The 15,750-nt window shown below is 31.7% G+C and overlaps 2 protein-coding genes across 4 annotated transcripts in view; one reads left to right on the top strand and one right to left on the bottom strand.

Moving 5' to 3' along the window:
- Positions 1 to 4,751, top strand: part of LOC132701214 (Kv channel-interacting protein 1-like) — a 33,001-nt gene extending 28,250 nt beyond the window's left edge. For both annotated transcript variants that reach the window (XM_060668982.1, XM_060668981.1), the window contains exon 5: positions 4,245 to 4,751. In XM_060668982.1, the coding sequence (XP_060524965.1) occupies positions 4,245 to 4,403 (159 nt within the window). In that variant the 3' untranslated portion in view covers positions 4,404 to 4,751. The remainder of the gene's footprint in view (positions 1 to 4,244) is intronic.
- Positions 4,752 to 10,468: 5,717 nt separating this feature from the next.
- On the bottom strand, positions 10,469 to 15,676 carry LOC132701630 (suppressor of fused homolog). Of its 2 annotated transcripts, none has more exons than XM_060669748.1 (7): positions 15,322 to 15,676; positions 14,585 to 14,688; positions 14,023 to 14,187; positions 13,746 to 13,974; positions 11,156 to 11,400; positions 10,999 to 11,101; positions 10,469 to 10,939 (listed from the first exon to the last, which is right to left on the bottom strand). In XM_060669748.1, exons 1-7 carry the CDS (start codon positions 15,462 to 15,464, stop codon positions 10,660 to 10,662), a joined length of 1,269 nt encoding a protein of 422 aa, XP_060525731.1. In that variant the 5' UTR covers positions 15,465 to 15,676; the 3' UTR covers positions 10,469 to 10,659. The 2 variants fall into 2 exon arrangements, with proteins under 2 accessions (XP_060525731.1, XP_060525730.1); XM_060669747.1 differs by having other exon boundaries at positions 14,023 to 14,201; positions 14,585 to 14,677; positions 15,322 to 15,674.
- Between the last annotated feature and the right edge of the window lie 74 nt (positions 15,677 to 15,750).

Here is a 15,750-nt window from a genome sequence, read left to right as displayed (position 1 = left end):
ATACACACTTGCATAAATCATAACAGAATAACTATTTTTTAAGTCTAGTTGCACCATCTTGTTGGAACCACATATTCTCTATATCCATGTCATTTATTTCATCCCATAAAAAACATCAATCAATCATAGTTCGCTATCGTACCTCATTTACTGTAACAACTTGTTCGTCTTCATCTTCAAAAAAATACGGTCCAATGACACCCTCAGCCCAAAAGCCGCACCAAACTTTGACACGTTCAGCATGCATGGGGATTTCTTGGATTTGTATGTAACCTTTAAGTGAAAATGAGCCTCGTTATTGCAAAACTTATTGTTTTTTTATTTATTTTATTTTCTTGTCCTTATTGTAAACTTACAAAAGGCTAAGCCTTACGACTTATTATACATAGCCATATATAATATCTTACTATATATAGAAATTACAAAATAAAAATATAACGGGAATTTTAACAACAAGCGAGGTTAACGTTGTACATATTAGGGTTAGAATTTTATGTGTTATTAACTAAATGGAGAAACCTACTAGGGCACTATAGATAACAGAGCCAAAAGCTGTTAAGGGTTAGATCTTTAAGAAGAGATGGAACATTATTATATATTACAATAGATAAATAAATAAATAAAACTACAAAAGTCAATCGATAACGGGGAATAGAAAAATTCTCTTTAAGTTCAGTAGGTTGGGGTGATTCCTATATTCGGTTATCTCCAAGCGCCGTCTTAAATAGTAGGGTGGCAAAGTAGAAAGTAATTTACGGACAAACACCGCTAGATGATACTGATAAATGTTTTCAGTTCGGAGCCAATCAAAGGAGTTTATTTTTTAGGACACTTTGTTATATTTTCGAAACCTGAAAATAAAACATTTTAAAGCTTTTGTAAGCGACTCTTAGTATAAATATCAGGGTTATCACTATATTGGCAAAATTTCACGAAGGACACATAGTTTTTTTAAGACACTTTAAATTTAAAATTCATATGTTTTAGATCGTAGAGCCAAATAAGGGATATTGTAATAACCATGAAACATGGGCTTCGAAGCGTAAGTAATTTTCAATATTAAGTCGAGATTTTTTAGTTTTCTTACATTCGGGAGTTTTAGTACGTCCATAAATAGGGCAAGGTAAATAATAAACTATTTTTTTTTTCAAAATTCTGCATATTGAAGTTCGACTAATACCCAAATGTTGTGCGTGCCTTTTAACAGACATTTATGGATTTTCAACCACACTTTCATGAACCGCCTGAATATTCTCGACCAAACGAGCAGGACGTTCCCGGATTTTTGTTCGGATATCTTGCACAGATCCCTTAGTTTCGAATTTCTGCACTATTTTACGAATAGTTACTTATAATTGACGATTGCGTACACCAAAGTATTCACCAATTCGCCGAAATGTGGCTCTCACCAAAGATCCATTTTAAAACTACGTTTTAACAATCCAAACACGTTGTTCTAAATCGTACTTAATACCACAATAAAATAAAAACCAAATAACAGAAACAAAGTCTCAGATAAGAAGAGCAACAAAAAATACAATCGAAACATCTTATTGGAATACCCATTATATCTTTAAGAAGCTATTGTGATTAAGTATAGTGAAATCCATTTAAAATAAGAAACTTAATAGCTATATTTAAGAGACATAAATAGCATGAAGTACATTCACACACACACACACAAGTTTGAGCCACCCTGTATATCTGTTCCATCAACATTGTTGTGTAAAGTCTGTTCATAGATATAAGAAAGTGACTAACTGATACGAATTAAGGAAAGAATCGGGCAAGCTGTACGAATGAAATATGGCCGAACAGCTCAGTACTTTGCTTAGAATTTAATTATTTGGGGTTTTGTTAGGAAAGATACTAAACAATATTTATTTATTTATGTTGAAACTAAAATAAAATTACAAATTATTTTTATTTCCTACTTAAGTTAATGTTCTAAATATTATTATGGCAGATTTCAGTTGGTGCCAAACATGTTCAATGGGATTAAATATACACTATTAAAGTGGAAGCCTTAAGAATGATTACTAATAAACTTATACTAAGAAACCAAAGAATATTAAACACAGGTAGGTATAAAATTATTTTGTATTACGGACCACAGTTTTACCTGAATTTAAATTCCAAGACTTTAGGTAATAATCTTGTTGCATTGTATATTAATGACCTCCATTGGATAATCCCATTCAAAAGCAATTGGTCACTTTCTTTTATCTATGAACAGACCATAAAACTTTTACTGGTACATTTATAATCATCTATTTTTTCGGATTGCCCAAACTTTTTTTATATTACCTGCTTGCTAATTGCGGTTTCACTTTTATGCTAAAAATCCAACATGGCAAACTGTACTTTTGGTTTCGCTCCATCTTCTCCAATAATAAAATAGAATTATAACCTCCAATTTGCTCTTTTTCCTCGAATATCCCTGAAATTTAAAAGTTAGAAAACTTTATCCCAATTTAAGGATCCGTTTATCCATGACGATCGAATTTCGTTTACCTTGTACAGAGAATTAACTAATCAAAATTAACTAGTACCCAAAATTAGATAAGTGGGAGGATATACTTACTAAGTTACAAGTTGTACGAACACAAGTATTTTTGAATTTACCAAAATTTCTTAAACAACGACGAAATCAATCTAAAATATTATCACTTAAAATCAGACTCCCGATAATATAGTAACATAGTTCAGTAGTGCAGAAAAATAATTGAAAATTGATCATTTCATTCTGAAGCATAGAAGTTGTTTTAAATATTTTAGTAGTTGGGCCGATATCGAATGCTTTTCTTTATATGTAAGCTATGGGGAGTCATTTCAAACTTTCCTCTGTGATTTGCGCTGCAAATCTATTCAAATAAATGCAAATAAATATCTTATTTTATTTACCTCTTAGCAGTACACACTACCACAAATTTCAGTATATACAAATTCATTAACCGGAATATAAAATTATAAGGAATCCTCAATAACAAAGAAATAACAAATCAATATATCACAGTCACCTAATGCGAAACGTTGGTGTTGCTCAATTTTAAATAAAAAAGATTATTTCAATTATTTATTAGCGGTAAAGAAGTCTACAAATTAACTAACGGAAATATAAAATTATAAGGTACTCCATTCCAAACAAACATACAACAAAACAAATAATTATATCAGTCACCTAAAGCGAAACATTGGTGTTATTTTATTTGAAATAAAAAGGAGGCATATTTATTTAATTTTGATCATTTCATTTATTTATTGGCGGTAAAAGGGTCTATAAATTTCAATATATACAAATTCATCAATCGAAATATAAATATAAATATAAATATAAAATATAAAATACCACTATAATTTATTTAAGGTTTTAACAATAATATAATAATACCTAATAAAGCGAAATATTGGTGTTCTGCAGTGGTTTCAAATAAAAATGCAAATAACTATTTCATTTTATTTATTTATTTGCAGTAAACAGCACAACAAATTTTCCACCTTCTGACCACAATAACAATAATAAAATGATACACAAATATAATTTAATTAGAACAATAAGAAATCCTCGATATACTCAAAACTAGATATTTAATTGTTCAATATTGCTCCATAATTATATTTGCATTTTTTTTAAACTTTATTAATTTTGAATATTATTATTATTAATATATTATTGATATAGTTTCTATAGCAGCATAGTAGATCATGCCACAATTTTGTGTAACAAGGAATATCCGTTTCCGAGTGACGTGTGACATGACCCTAAGAATTGACAAACAAACCGGTGACTAAAATTCAGAAAATATCCGGAGTAGCCCGCGACGGTTAATAACAAAGCTGATGTTTTGAAATAACACTTTCTACTCGATTAGTGGGTATTTTAGAGTAGGAGACAAACAGTTTTGTACAATGATTACATATCAGCATAAATCTGACAATAGACAATATTTGAATGTTTTTTTATCCTCTACTCTAATGTATAAGAGTGCGGAAAATGTCACTTTCTGTTCTCTTCTACTTACCCCACAGTGTATTATTGGTACTACAGATGCTTGGTGTGCAGATTTTACTTTTGAAAAAGGTAGAAACTTTGTAGATCAAATTTTGAATTTGTTCTGTAACATTCTTTTACGTCCATTTTAATAAATTTTTATGTATTAAAATTTTATATTATTTTTTCATTTTTATTAATTTTTTTAAGGAAGCGTTTTGTTGCAAAAATATTACTATTATTTCTGTTTAAGGTGGAAGACGATCGTAAAGCACGCGAACAGATAGACAGAGTATTCCGGAAATTAGATCTTAATCAAGACGGGGTAATAACCATCGAAGAATTTATGGAATCTTGCCTTAAAGATGAAGTTATAACGAGCTCCCTTCAAATGTTCGACTGCGTTCTGTGATAGAAGATAGATGTTAGATGTGGTTCAAAGCGTATTACAATTATAACGATGTCAGTGGAAACAAAATAAGGGACGATTTGTAGAAAAAACTTTACGTTAAAGTGAATGTTTAAAACGTTTAAAGATATATAGAAAGTTTAGATATACTTTTGTATAAAGATCACGATGTTTTTAAGTATTTTGCCAGAGTAATAAATGATACATCTTCCAAAATTTACAAAATTGTGTGTTAAAATGGAACTTTTTGTGATTTTTTTACATTGTGTCAAATTTTGTTTACTATAATTGTAAGAATAAAAACTATTTATAATTTGTGTATGTTTAAAATAAAGTCCAGCTGAAAAATTGTTTGCACTAATTTTCTTCCATTAATTTGATACCCTGGCTATACCCTAAATTGGGAAAACCGCAATGCGTATTTTAAAAAAGGTGATATTTTGCTCAGTGACTCTCCTATACTTACTATTTACAAAACTTCTGGATTCCTCCTGCGTCGGTTGTTGTTGAATTGAAGATGTCGAGAAATTTTTAGACAAGGGATAAACCTGGTTTTGGTTTTTTGGTTTGGTTTGGTTTTGGTTCTTATAAACTTTTGATATGTGGTTGTTTCGGACTCATTGTCTTTGGAAGGTTGTGGCGAAGTGTATTTTGTGATGGAATGCTTAATATCTTTAAGTTTCTTTAAGTTCAAAAGTGTTTTAACGAAGTTGCCATTTGGTCACAATTCAGAATATAACAAATGCAACCACAAAAAATAATTGCAAACCACTTTGTCGATTGAACTGATCTTTGAACTTGAGTTTTTAATTTTTGATTCTTACATAGCGAATTCCAAAACATAAAATCTGAAATATAAAAATCTTACAGTGCCGAAACATTATTTGCGATTGTAGAAAAAAATTATAATAAAATACAATTCCATTAATAATTTAACAATAACATTGATAGATTCAGATAATAGCAACTTGCACAACATACAATTCGTAAATTAACAAACTATTCTTTAAGTTATAAAAACAACTAATAACTAAATGTTTTTAAATTTTGCCAAAAGGAAATTGTCTTATATCTGTAAACATATGCTTAAAAATATAAAAACTTCGCTCAACATCTACAGAAGTTATTTTTTTAATTTTTTTTCAGACCTCTAAATAGTTAACAATAAAACTGGCCCAGAGGCCTTACAAAAACAGTAACAGAAAAAATTTATATAATATTCTAGTAAAATTAAATGTAATAGTTTGTTAATATAAGTTTATATTCTATTTTTTCTTATAAAGTCTTTAAGGTTATGACACATTTTTTGTGTCCTTTAATAGAGTTTGTGGTATTTCATTAAACACTTGAATGCTTCTGTATATTGGCGAGTCTTGTTTCTTTTTGGTCCTTGCGTAGGTATACATTTCTTAACTTATTACTGTTTCTTGGGCTGTTGTTCTGTTCCACATTTGTTTTAATCAGTTTTGAATTAAGTAAATTAATTTTGTTTGTCCTAGTATCTTAAATTCACATATTTTTGAATAAGGTTCCAAATATTACTTTTATTTTGTAGCCTTTGTAATTTGTTTAGCTGTGTTATGCTGGTGTTTCCCCAGCATGTTGACAAGTATTCCAGGTGTGGTAGCATTGGTACAGTTTTGCCAATTACAGTCTCAATATGTTTATCCCAGGTTAAATTTTCAGAGATATTTAGCCCTAGGTATTTATATTCACACACTCTTTTGAGTGCGGCTTCATTTATTTTTATATTTAGATTACAAGGTGCTTTTTCTGGTTGTTTAAATATCATGTAAACTGTTTTTTGCGCGTTTAAGGAAAGTCTGTTATAGCACAGCGACTCAAAATACTGCTGTAAATCTTTATTAACAAGTTCTTCAAGCTGTTCCGCACTATCACCCGAGTAAACTAATGCAGAGTCATCAGCGAATTTGAAGTACCTTGTTTTTAAGTTCACATATTTTAGGCTTTGTACATACAGCAAATACAGTATTTATTGTTCTACAATGCTCTCTGGCTGTAGAATAAGATTTAATCACACCCCACGAAGTCCCATTTTATTTAATTTATTCATCACTAGCTCTATATTGACAGTATCAAACTCCTTTTGAAGATCAAGAAACACTGTTATTACATATATGTTCTTATCCATCATTGGTCATAAATTCGAGCATATCAACAACCGCTCCTTGTGTACTATTTTGGAATCCATATTGATGGTTGCCAAATTTAATTTTAGCTTCGATAAATTTTATTAATCTTTCCTTAATAATTTTTTTCCAATACCTTGGACAAAGTGCTGAGTAGGGAGATTGGCCTGTAATTATTTCGTCGTGCGCTGCTTTTTTATATATCGGGATGATTTTATCCCCTTTCAGTTCTTCAGGGTAGTTACCATTTCGCAAGCCAATATTAGTAAGTTCTAACATTTTTTGTTCAATGATATTGATTAGTGCCTGCAGATCTTTTTTTGTCACACCATCGATGTCTGGGGCACAAATATTTTTTAGTGAGTTAATCGTTTCCTTTATATATATATATATATATATATATATATATATATATATATATATATATATATATATATATATATATATATATATATATATATATATATATATATATATATATATATATATATATATATATATATATATATATATATATATATGATGACACTATATTCCGGGATATCATCCGTTCGCTCGTTGAACTCCGACTGGAATCCTGCATCCGACTGGAATCCTGCAAATCCTGCATCCGACTGGAATCCTGCAAATCCTGCATCCGACTGGAATCCTGCAGACGTTTCGCCAAAATCTCACTTGGCATCTTCAATGCTCGCGCTCCGAAAACACTTTGAACACTGTATATATATATATATATATATATATATATATATATATATATATATATATATATATATATATATATATATATATATATATATATATATATATATATATATATATATATATATATATATATATATATATATATATATATATATATATATATATATGATGACACTATATTCCGGGATATCATCCGTTCGCTCGTTGAACTCCGACTGGAATCTTGCATCCGACTGGAATCCTGCAGACGTTTCGAACACTCGAAGTGTTTTCGGAGCGCGAGCATTGAAGATGCCAAGTGAGATTTTGGCGAAACGTCTGCAGGATTCCAGTCGGATGCAAGATTCCAGTCGGAGTTCAACGAGCGAACGGATGATATCCCGGAATATAGTTTCATCACATTTTTCCATCCGTGAATCAATACGTGAGAATATATATATATATATATATATATATATATATATATATATATATATATATATATATATATATATATATATATATATATATATATATACATAATATACTTCTTCTTCTTCAAAATTGGTATCGGAATGTTGCTTTATTTTGTTGGCTAATGTTTCTCCAATTTTTGAAAAGTGTATTTTAAATTATTTAGCTATTTCTTTGTCGTCTTTAGTCGGTTGTCCAGTTGCATTAATTATTTGATGTTTTCTTTTGGTTTTCTTTTCCTTTTTGTTCGTTATTTCATTTAAAATCTTCCAGATCTTCTTAGAGTTCTCTTTTACTTCATTAAACTTCTTTTCAGCGTATTTTTTCTGGAGCGTTGTTCTTAAGTTATCTAATTCATTTCTTGCTTTTTTATATTCGTTTTTACAGTACTCGTTAATTTTTTTCCATCTAATGTATAGCTTGTCTTTTTCCTTAAGTTTGGTTAGGTTTTAGTTTTGGAATTAAGCGCGTTGCTTGTAAAGACATGAACACAACGTTTACGTACAGTGGTTCGTCCCGTATGTTAAATTTCCAATATTTTTTATTTATTTATTAATTTTAACCAAATTACAAAACTTTTACTTTCATTAAAGACAAATAGAGAGAAAGACAGCAGTATAACAAGTATAATCACACAAGAACAAAATATAACAATAACAATAAATAGGATTAAGTGGAATAATCAGAAGCGGAAGATGCGTTAAATTGTATGCTATTGAAAAGAGCTGGACAATAATACCAACCATTCAAAATCTTAAAGAGAAAAAAATAAATCACTCTGGGATCTTCTGGTTTGAAGAGTATCAATATTGAAGGCCTTAGTTATAATACTATAGTTGATCTGATACCAATTATAGATATTGATAAGCCCATTTGAAGCCAAAGATCTTAAAAATATTGTCTGAACGGCTTCAATGTTATTTATATGGCAGGTATAATATGGAAACCATACCACAGATGCATATTTCAGTCTAAAGCGAACCAATGAGATATAGAGGAGTAAGTTGGCCACTATTGTTTACAACAAGCCCAGTGAGTCGCATAGACCTGTTTACTATATCCGGAAAAAAATTGTGTCACAAAACTTAGTTTGGAATCCAAGAAAACATCAAAGTCTTTAATGCTACTGACGGCCTCGATCTCTCAACGAATGACTAAAGTTAATACTACAGCAAGACTATTAATATTACACCACATACAAACACTGTCCACGTCCCTCTGAAGCAGCATAGCATCCTCGCTCGATCCCACCCTTCTGACACCTGACTACTGCGACTCTGAAACTACACTATCAATTTCGTTTCTAAACAACCTAAAAAGGGTGGGTCCAATGTGAGAACCTGGGGGACTCCCGAAAAAATATCAATTTTACCTCAGACATAATTATTAATACGAACCAACTCTGTACCACCACACAGGAAGCACTGAATCCACTGCACCAGGCCAGCCCCATAGCACTAAGCTTAGAAACAAGATGCACATGACTCACAAGGCGTTCAATAAAAATGGTTGGTAGGTAAGTAAATTTTTTACGGTAGATCTACCCTGCACCAATCCATACTGTTAATCAGCCAGAATTCCCCTGCAATGCCACCAAAGTGTCCCACCAAATAACTTATCTAGCAGTTTAGGAACCACCAGCTGTAGGCAAACGCCTCTATAATTAGCGACATCGCTCTTATCACCGCTCTTGCGTATCGGTACCAAATAGCTAACCTTCCAAACGTCAGCAAAAATAGCTGAAGACCATAACAGATTAAATATACGCTGTAGTGACCTACTCAAAGTACACACACAATTCTTAATCAAGACTGATGGAATCCCGTCCGGTCCATGCGAAAATCCAATCTGTAAGTTCATAATACTCTCAAACACATCAGTAAGTTAAACATAGAAGTCTAAACTGTAGTCAAAACTATAATTAGGAATCACACGCTCATATTTTTCATAAGTAGAAGCAAAGTGCTTTACAAACAAGCCAACAATATCCTGACCACAGTCGGCAGCCTCAGCACCCACATACATATTACTGGGATGCATTTGACCTCTGGAAAATATTTACATGTTTCGAAAAAGATTTGGGGTCATACGTGACATCCTAGTTAATGTCACAAATGATCTTACATTGGGGTTGCCTAATTTTTTAACTGGTATATTGACTCCATTAAACTGGGTTTGTTTACTGTCTAGGTAGCGGGAATTACCTACATGCAATATTAACCGCCGAGAGTTCAATTCGACAGTTTCGACAAAAATATACCCAGAACTCAATAAATTTTCAGGAAAAAAAACCAGTATGTGAAGATCGTTGTTTAAAAAAGGTAAAATTTAGGCATTTAGAGGCACGCAAGGAAGATCATTCCGTTCTGAGGCTCAGGCATCAGGTTTATGCTATTTATGGTCCCCAAAGGATATTATTTAATGGTTTAATCACATCTGAGTGATCATTAGCAGTTGATATCAACTACATAATAACTAGAATACCTACACTAGAAATGTTGAGTTTGTGTTTTAGCTTCGGTGGTAAAATATATAGAAATTTAAGAAAATAAATAATTGTAAATTTTTTACTTGACCCTCAAATTTGCCCTGATCCTAAGACATCCTTTAAATTACACCGTAGGAAATTGAAAATACCACAACTGACTAATAATTATTGTTGTTTTATAAACAAAATCAAGTATAGGAATTTCTTACTAGGAAAATATAAGGTAGTCCTCGTATTCAATTACATGCACCCACATTCAAAATTCAACTCTGTATTGTAAATATAAATTTATTTTCAGTTAAAAATGACCTGTGTTTAGTCACCCTGGTTGCTTACTAGTTCTAACATAAATAATATATCAAAAGTCCCTAAAATCTATTAAATAAATACAAATAATTTAAATATTTAAAAAAATAAATGTTGCCCAAGTAGAACAAATATGCAAGAGCAGCCTTAATCCTAGCTATAATTTGTCAGCTACTATTGTAATAGACAAATGTCGATCGGGCCAGGAGAACGTTTTCGGAAGGCTCAAAGATTCAGGACTAGCCAAAGCTTGAAAGGTAATTGCCATATCTTGAGCTAAGTCGTCTGGAATCAAAACTTGGAGCCACGAACCCTGAGCGACAAATGGATGATCGCCAGTCACTAGGGTCCCTGTGACCGAATTTGCAACCAGTGTTATCGCCGTTTCTCCCAAGACGGACTTAAATGTGAAATGTCTACCATGCTTCACACGACCCCTTAGAAATATTAAAATTGCTGAATAACTTGTTAACAAAACGAGATACGGTATACATACCTTATTGCTAATGGTAGTAAACTGCCTGCTTCCAAATTGAATGCCAAATGTATCCCGTCCAACTTTTTCAAATATTCCATAGGCTCAAGACCACCACAACTCCCTACAAATTTAACTGTTCAGACTTATATAAACGTAATCCAATTCATTATTATACCAGAGATACTCTGCTGCAAGCTGGACTTTAATTTATCAGTAGCTTTATCACAGTCCTTGTCTTTTAAGTGCTTCATATCCAGGGGTGAAGAGTCCAGATCTGACCAAGAACATCTCGCCGAGACACCGCTTAAATTTGAGCCTTCTAATTCAAAACCTCTTTCAACTTCCTCTTGAGCATTTAAATCTAATTCAAAAATACTTTCACCCCTTCTCATATCGGTAATATGCCAAGAACCACCAGCTCTGCAAATATTATCACCAAATAGAACTATGATTTTACACTATTTGTATATTATCCATTAACTACAAAAGTATTTTAAGTGGAGTAAAAAAATAAGTACCGGGTGTCTTAACAAGTGGAATATCTGGAGATTGATAATTTGATTAAAAAAAACGCCTTTAAAGATTGAATAAAAAACGGTTCAATGACACCAAACATGACAGTAATTTTTTTGTGATTCTCGACAAATCAGTAAAATAAGAGTCATTTGTCCAAATTTTTCCCTGGCAGACATTGTATGGTGAATTCTTTGTCTCTTTGAATAATCACTTAAAATATAAGTTAGAATATCTCGATTTTAAAAATTGTGATTTTTTAGCCACCCGTTACTGTGTCGTTTGATGATGGTTAGAGTACAATTAACTAATTTGCAGTTTTTTTTTCTTTCCAGTGGCCCTGATGGCATTAATTCAGTTTTTTGGAAGACATATTTTTTCACTTACGAAGCCTGGACGTTTTCTAATCAATCTTTGGTTAAATAGTGTAACAATTCCGAAATTCTGGAAGGATAGTTTTATTACATCAATCTTTAAATCAGGCGAGGGAAGTGACATTAAAAATTATCGAGGTCATGCATAAAGTCAGCAATACCCAAGCTTTTGGACTCCGTATTTACATATTTTTACATATAATAATTTAATCGACAAGTTATGAATGACAACCACCATTTCAGGCTGATCCGTAGTAAGAAATCTCCTTACTCTCTAGAAGACAACTGAATGCCTATGCAAATAATCTTTGGGCTGGTGGTATTTATACAGACATTTCAAAGACTTTGAATAAAGTCAGTCATAAGTTAATAATAGCTAAGAGCCTTTGATTTTGGTAACCATATTGTAAACAGGATCTAGAGCTCTCTGACTAAACGTAAAAAAAGTTAAAATCAATAATCTAATATCAGGTTATATTGACGTCTTATCTGGTGTACCGCAGGGATTGCACTATGGACCCACGTTTAATTTTGATGTAAATTATGTTGACTTTAATGATAATGAAGTTAATGCATTTTTAGGTATAAAATCATTAACAAATTGCCAGTCCCTTCAGCCTGTGCATCCCATTGTGTTGACAAACTTCAGTAAATGAGTTTGAATGTAAATTAAATTCAATTCCTTTATAGAGTGTAAGGCAAGTTAAGAATCTTGGACTAATCCTTGAAATCGAAGTCTCTTTTACCAATCTTATAAATGTGCACATGCTTGCAGTGCATATTTATTTTCAACTATATTTAAAATATTGTATGTGCCCTTGTTCATGAATTGTTGGAGTATGCAAGCCGACTGTATTCTCCTTTTTATAGAGTGCATATTGGCAACATTGAAACTGTGCAGAAAAAAATTATAAACCTACTAATTACAATGCCATCCTAAGTCGCCTTAATATGGAGTCTCTAGAAACTCAGAGACAGATTTATGTTTTGCTTTTAAATTAATCATGGAAGCAATTCACTGTAACCTCTCTATTATTTAAAATGAACTTCAAAAAATCCTATTGTACGAGATCCAAGAATGTGTTTTACCTGCTGTTAAGAAAGAATAATTACATTTTACAAGATTCTTCATGCAACTATCTTTCATTTTCTCAAGCGTTCTTTCTTTTGCGTTCACATTGATGGATCTCCTCCAGCCACATCAGTACAGGCCAAAAGAAGTGGCCCTTCCTGTTTGATTTAATTATAGCATTCCTAGTATATATAACTTTCAATTCATTGAAACGGAGGTGGGGTGACAATCAAAAAAAGCTGACAAGTTTTCAGCTTTTTTATTGGGCCATCCTCAGGACATGTGCATAAATTCACACCCCTACACCGGGGTGGGGAGGATGGTGATTTTAACAACTTTGGCTCTCCCTGTAGTATGTTTTGCGATTACAGTGTCATTCATCGACAATGGAAAAAAAATCCGCAGACAAAACCTAGATTTTAGTGGTGCAGAATTCGAAATCCGCAACTGGTGGGTAGGTGATGATCGGATATCATGTTCAATGTCATTACACAGTAGACAAACATTATATGAATTTACAGACTTTTCTGTCAGTATATTTTTTACCAATGACCTACTCCAAAGTCAGTGATATAATAGTGAAAATACGAAAGTTTAACGTTTTTTATGGACATTGCAAGTAGGGTGTAAAAAATGTATTAAATGGTTTTTTAGTGTGCTCTCCTAATTTGTTGTAATTTTCTTTTCAAATAATATATGTTTCTAATATTTCATCAGTTGGCTTAAAAATAACTTAACCTTAAAAATAATTCTAAATTAAGAATTTAGTTCACTGTGATAAAGACATCCTGTGTCAATATACATACTCTGGTATTCTTCTTAAGATGTCAAGAACGCCGGCACCATTCCACTGCTGAGCTGCTTTAAGTTCATCCGCACATATACCAACAATCTGAACAAAATCCACACTACCAAATGGAGTGTGAGCTGTATTTAATTGCACATCTGTAGTCATAAGCATGTGTTGGATTCTAGATTCACTATTGTCTAAGGCACAATGCCAGGAAACATGGTCACCAGAACATAAGATATTTCCTGAAATACCAACACATCACATATTGTCAATAACAAGTTAATCAGTACCTGACTGAAATACATATTTTGCAAGTGACTGCATTAGTGTTGCGGGCCATGTTGGAGGAGACGCTTCGTTTGCTTCACGCTTAAGCCTAAATGAAAGTTCAAATCCAAAACCAGAGAGACCATTGGGACCAGAGACATCATGAACTCTACCATCTCCATGAAGATCTGATAAACCAAAACTGTAGAAAGTTGACAGAAATAGAAATTAATAAACTTATTTAGAAAGAAATTATTAAAAGTGACATGTTAAGCAAAGATTTCAAAAACATAGAATGCTTAAATAAGTTCCAAATTATTGTTGTGAATGTAGTTTTATACCTATTTTGTTTTGTTACCATTACGTGATTAGATTACAAATTCAGTGCTTTGTCATTGAATTTTAGTGCTAATAAAGCTTATTAAGAACAGCATCTATCAAAAATATTTAAGACATTTTTTGTAACACAATTTCAAAGTGGTTAAACAACTCTTAAATACAAATCAAATAGGTTAGAATTTTAACACATGAGAAGTTTATTGACAAAAATAATTTTGTTGTTTACGTAAATTAAAAACTATTTACCTAATATAATGCCAGTGAGGAGGAATATTTTCATTTGGATCTCCTGGATTGGCATACATTGAAATGTAATCCAAGGGATCAGGACCACCCAACCTGGAACACAGCTGAATAATTAAAAAATGTTGCACCCATTTGTTGAAGGCTTCCTGAACTTTTAATAAAAATGAATTGTAATTGTATTTTGCCCATTTGGGATATTCCTTACATTTTATTCATATTAGAAATTGACAGTAAATAATTTGTAAATGAATAAGCAGACACAATACTATGAATATTAGGTCAAGTATTATGTGTATTAGGGAGTGTTAAAAAGACTCTATAGAAAGTAGCATGGAATGAAAATTAACTAAAAATCAGTCCCATATCTATATACGATACTCTCTTTTTGTTTTTTACAAATGAATTACAGGTAAGTGAATATACCTATCTGCATATGTATGTAATTCAAATGGTAAAGTGAAAAAGATTGTAAGTAATTAATAAAAATAGTTCACAAAATTAAAAAAGTAAATAATGTATATATAAACCTATAAATAGAAACAGGAAGTGGTGTGTGTATAAGGGGAATAGGCTAAAATTAGAACTACATCTAACAAGTAACAAAGGCTGATTTATGTCCACTGCTTTTTTAGATGACCAAGCTCTACTTACATCCTCTTTACTCTAATTGCTAATTACTATTGTTTTACAGAATACAAATTTTAATAAATATTAGGTAATTGTAATTACAAACTTACCAGTATTTTAATAAAGCTGTAACTTGCAATGGATTTGCTTGATCGGGATATATTTTTCTGCACAAACAATACAGCGATTCTAGCCCTGCAGGTGTTGGAGGCAAAATTGGAGGTCCATGAGAAAGAACTGAAGGTTCACACATTTTTGAAGAACTTTTGTTGGCAATGAATCTGGACTATGTTCAATTGCCTTGCGTTCCTATGAGATAACAACAAATTTGACTAAGAAATAATCATGGACAGAAACCATAAAACTTATCGAAAACAATCAAATCAAACTGCAGAAAATTAACTTTGTATATCAGATGACCACATCTTCACAATACTAAGGTAACATATTTTCTAAACCGTACCAGTGGTTAGAGTATTGTCTATGTATTCTGTGGCAAAGTTACGTACATCAAAAACAGAAATTTCGGTTGACCGAGT

This window comes from Cylas formicarius, unplaced genomic scaffold (genome assembly GCF_029955315.1).
Source record: "Cylas formicarius isolate icCylForm1 unplaced genomic scaffold, icCylForm1.1 PGA_scaffold_4__25_contigs__length_36172078, whole genome shotgun sequence".
Lineage (NCBI taxonomy): Eukaryota > Metazoa > Arthropoda > Insecta > Coleoptera > Brentidae > Cylas > Cylas formicarius.
The sequence above is the reverse complement of the archived record's forward strand: the minus strand, read 5'-3'. Positions and strand labels throughout refer to the sequence as shown.

What these genes read in the sequence shown, in the direction of transcription:
- LOC132701630 (XM_060669747.1), bottom strand. Translation starts at nt 15,464, where the DNA reads ATGTGTGAACCTTCAGTTCTTTCTCATGGACCTCCAATTTTGCCTCCA. An exon ending in CCTCACTGGCATTATATTAG is followed by an intron (nt 14,202 to 14,584) that starts GTAAATAGTTTT and finishes AACTTTCTACAG; the next exon opens with TTTTGGTTTATCAGATCTTC. An exon ending in TTACTACCATTAGCAATAAG is followed by an intron (nt 10,940 to 10,998) that starts GTATGTATACCG and finishes AATATTTCTAAG; the next exon opens with GGGTCGTGTGAAGCATGGTA.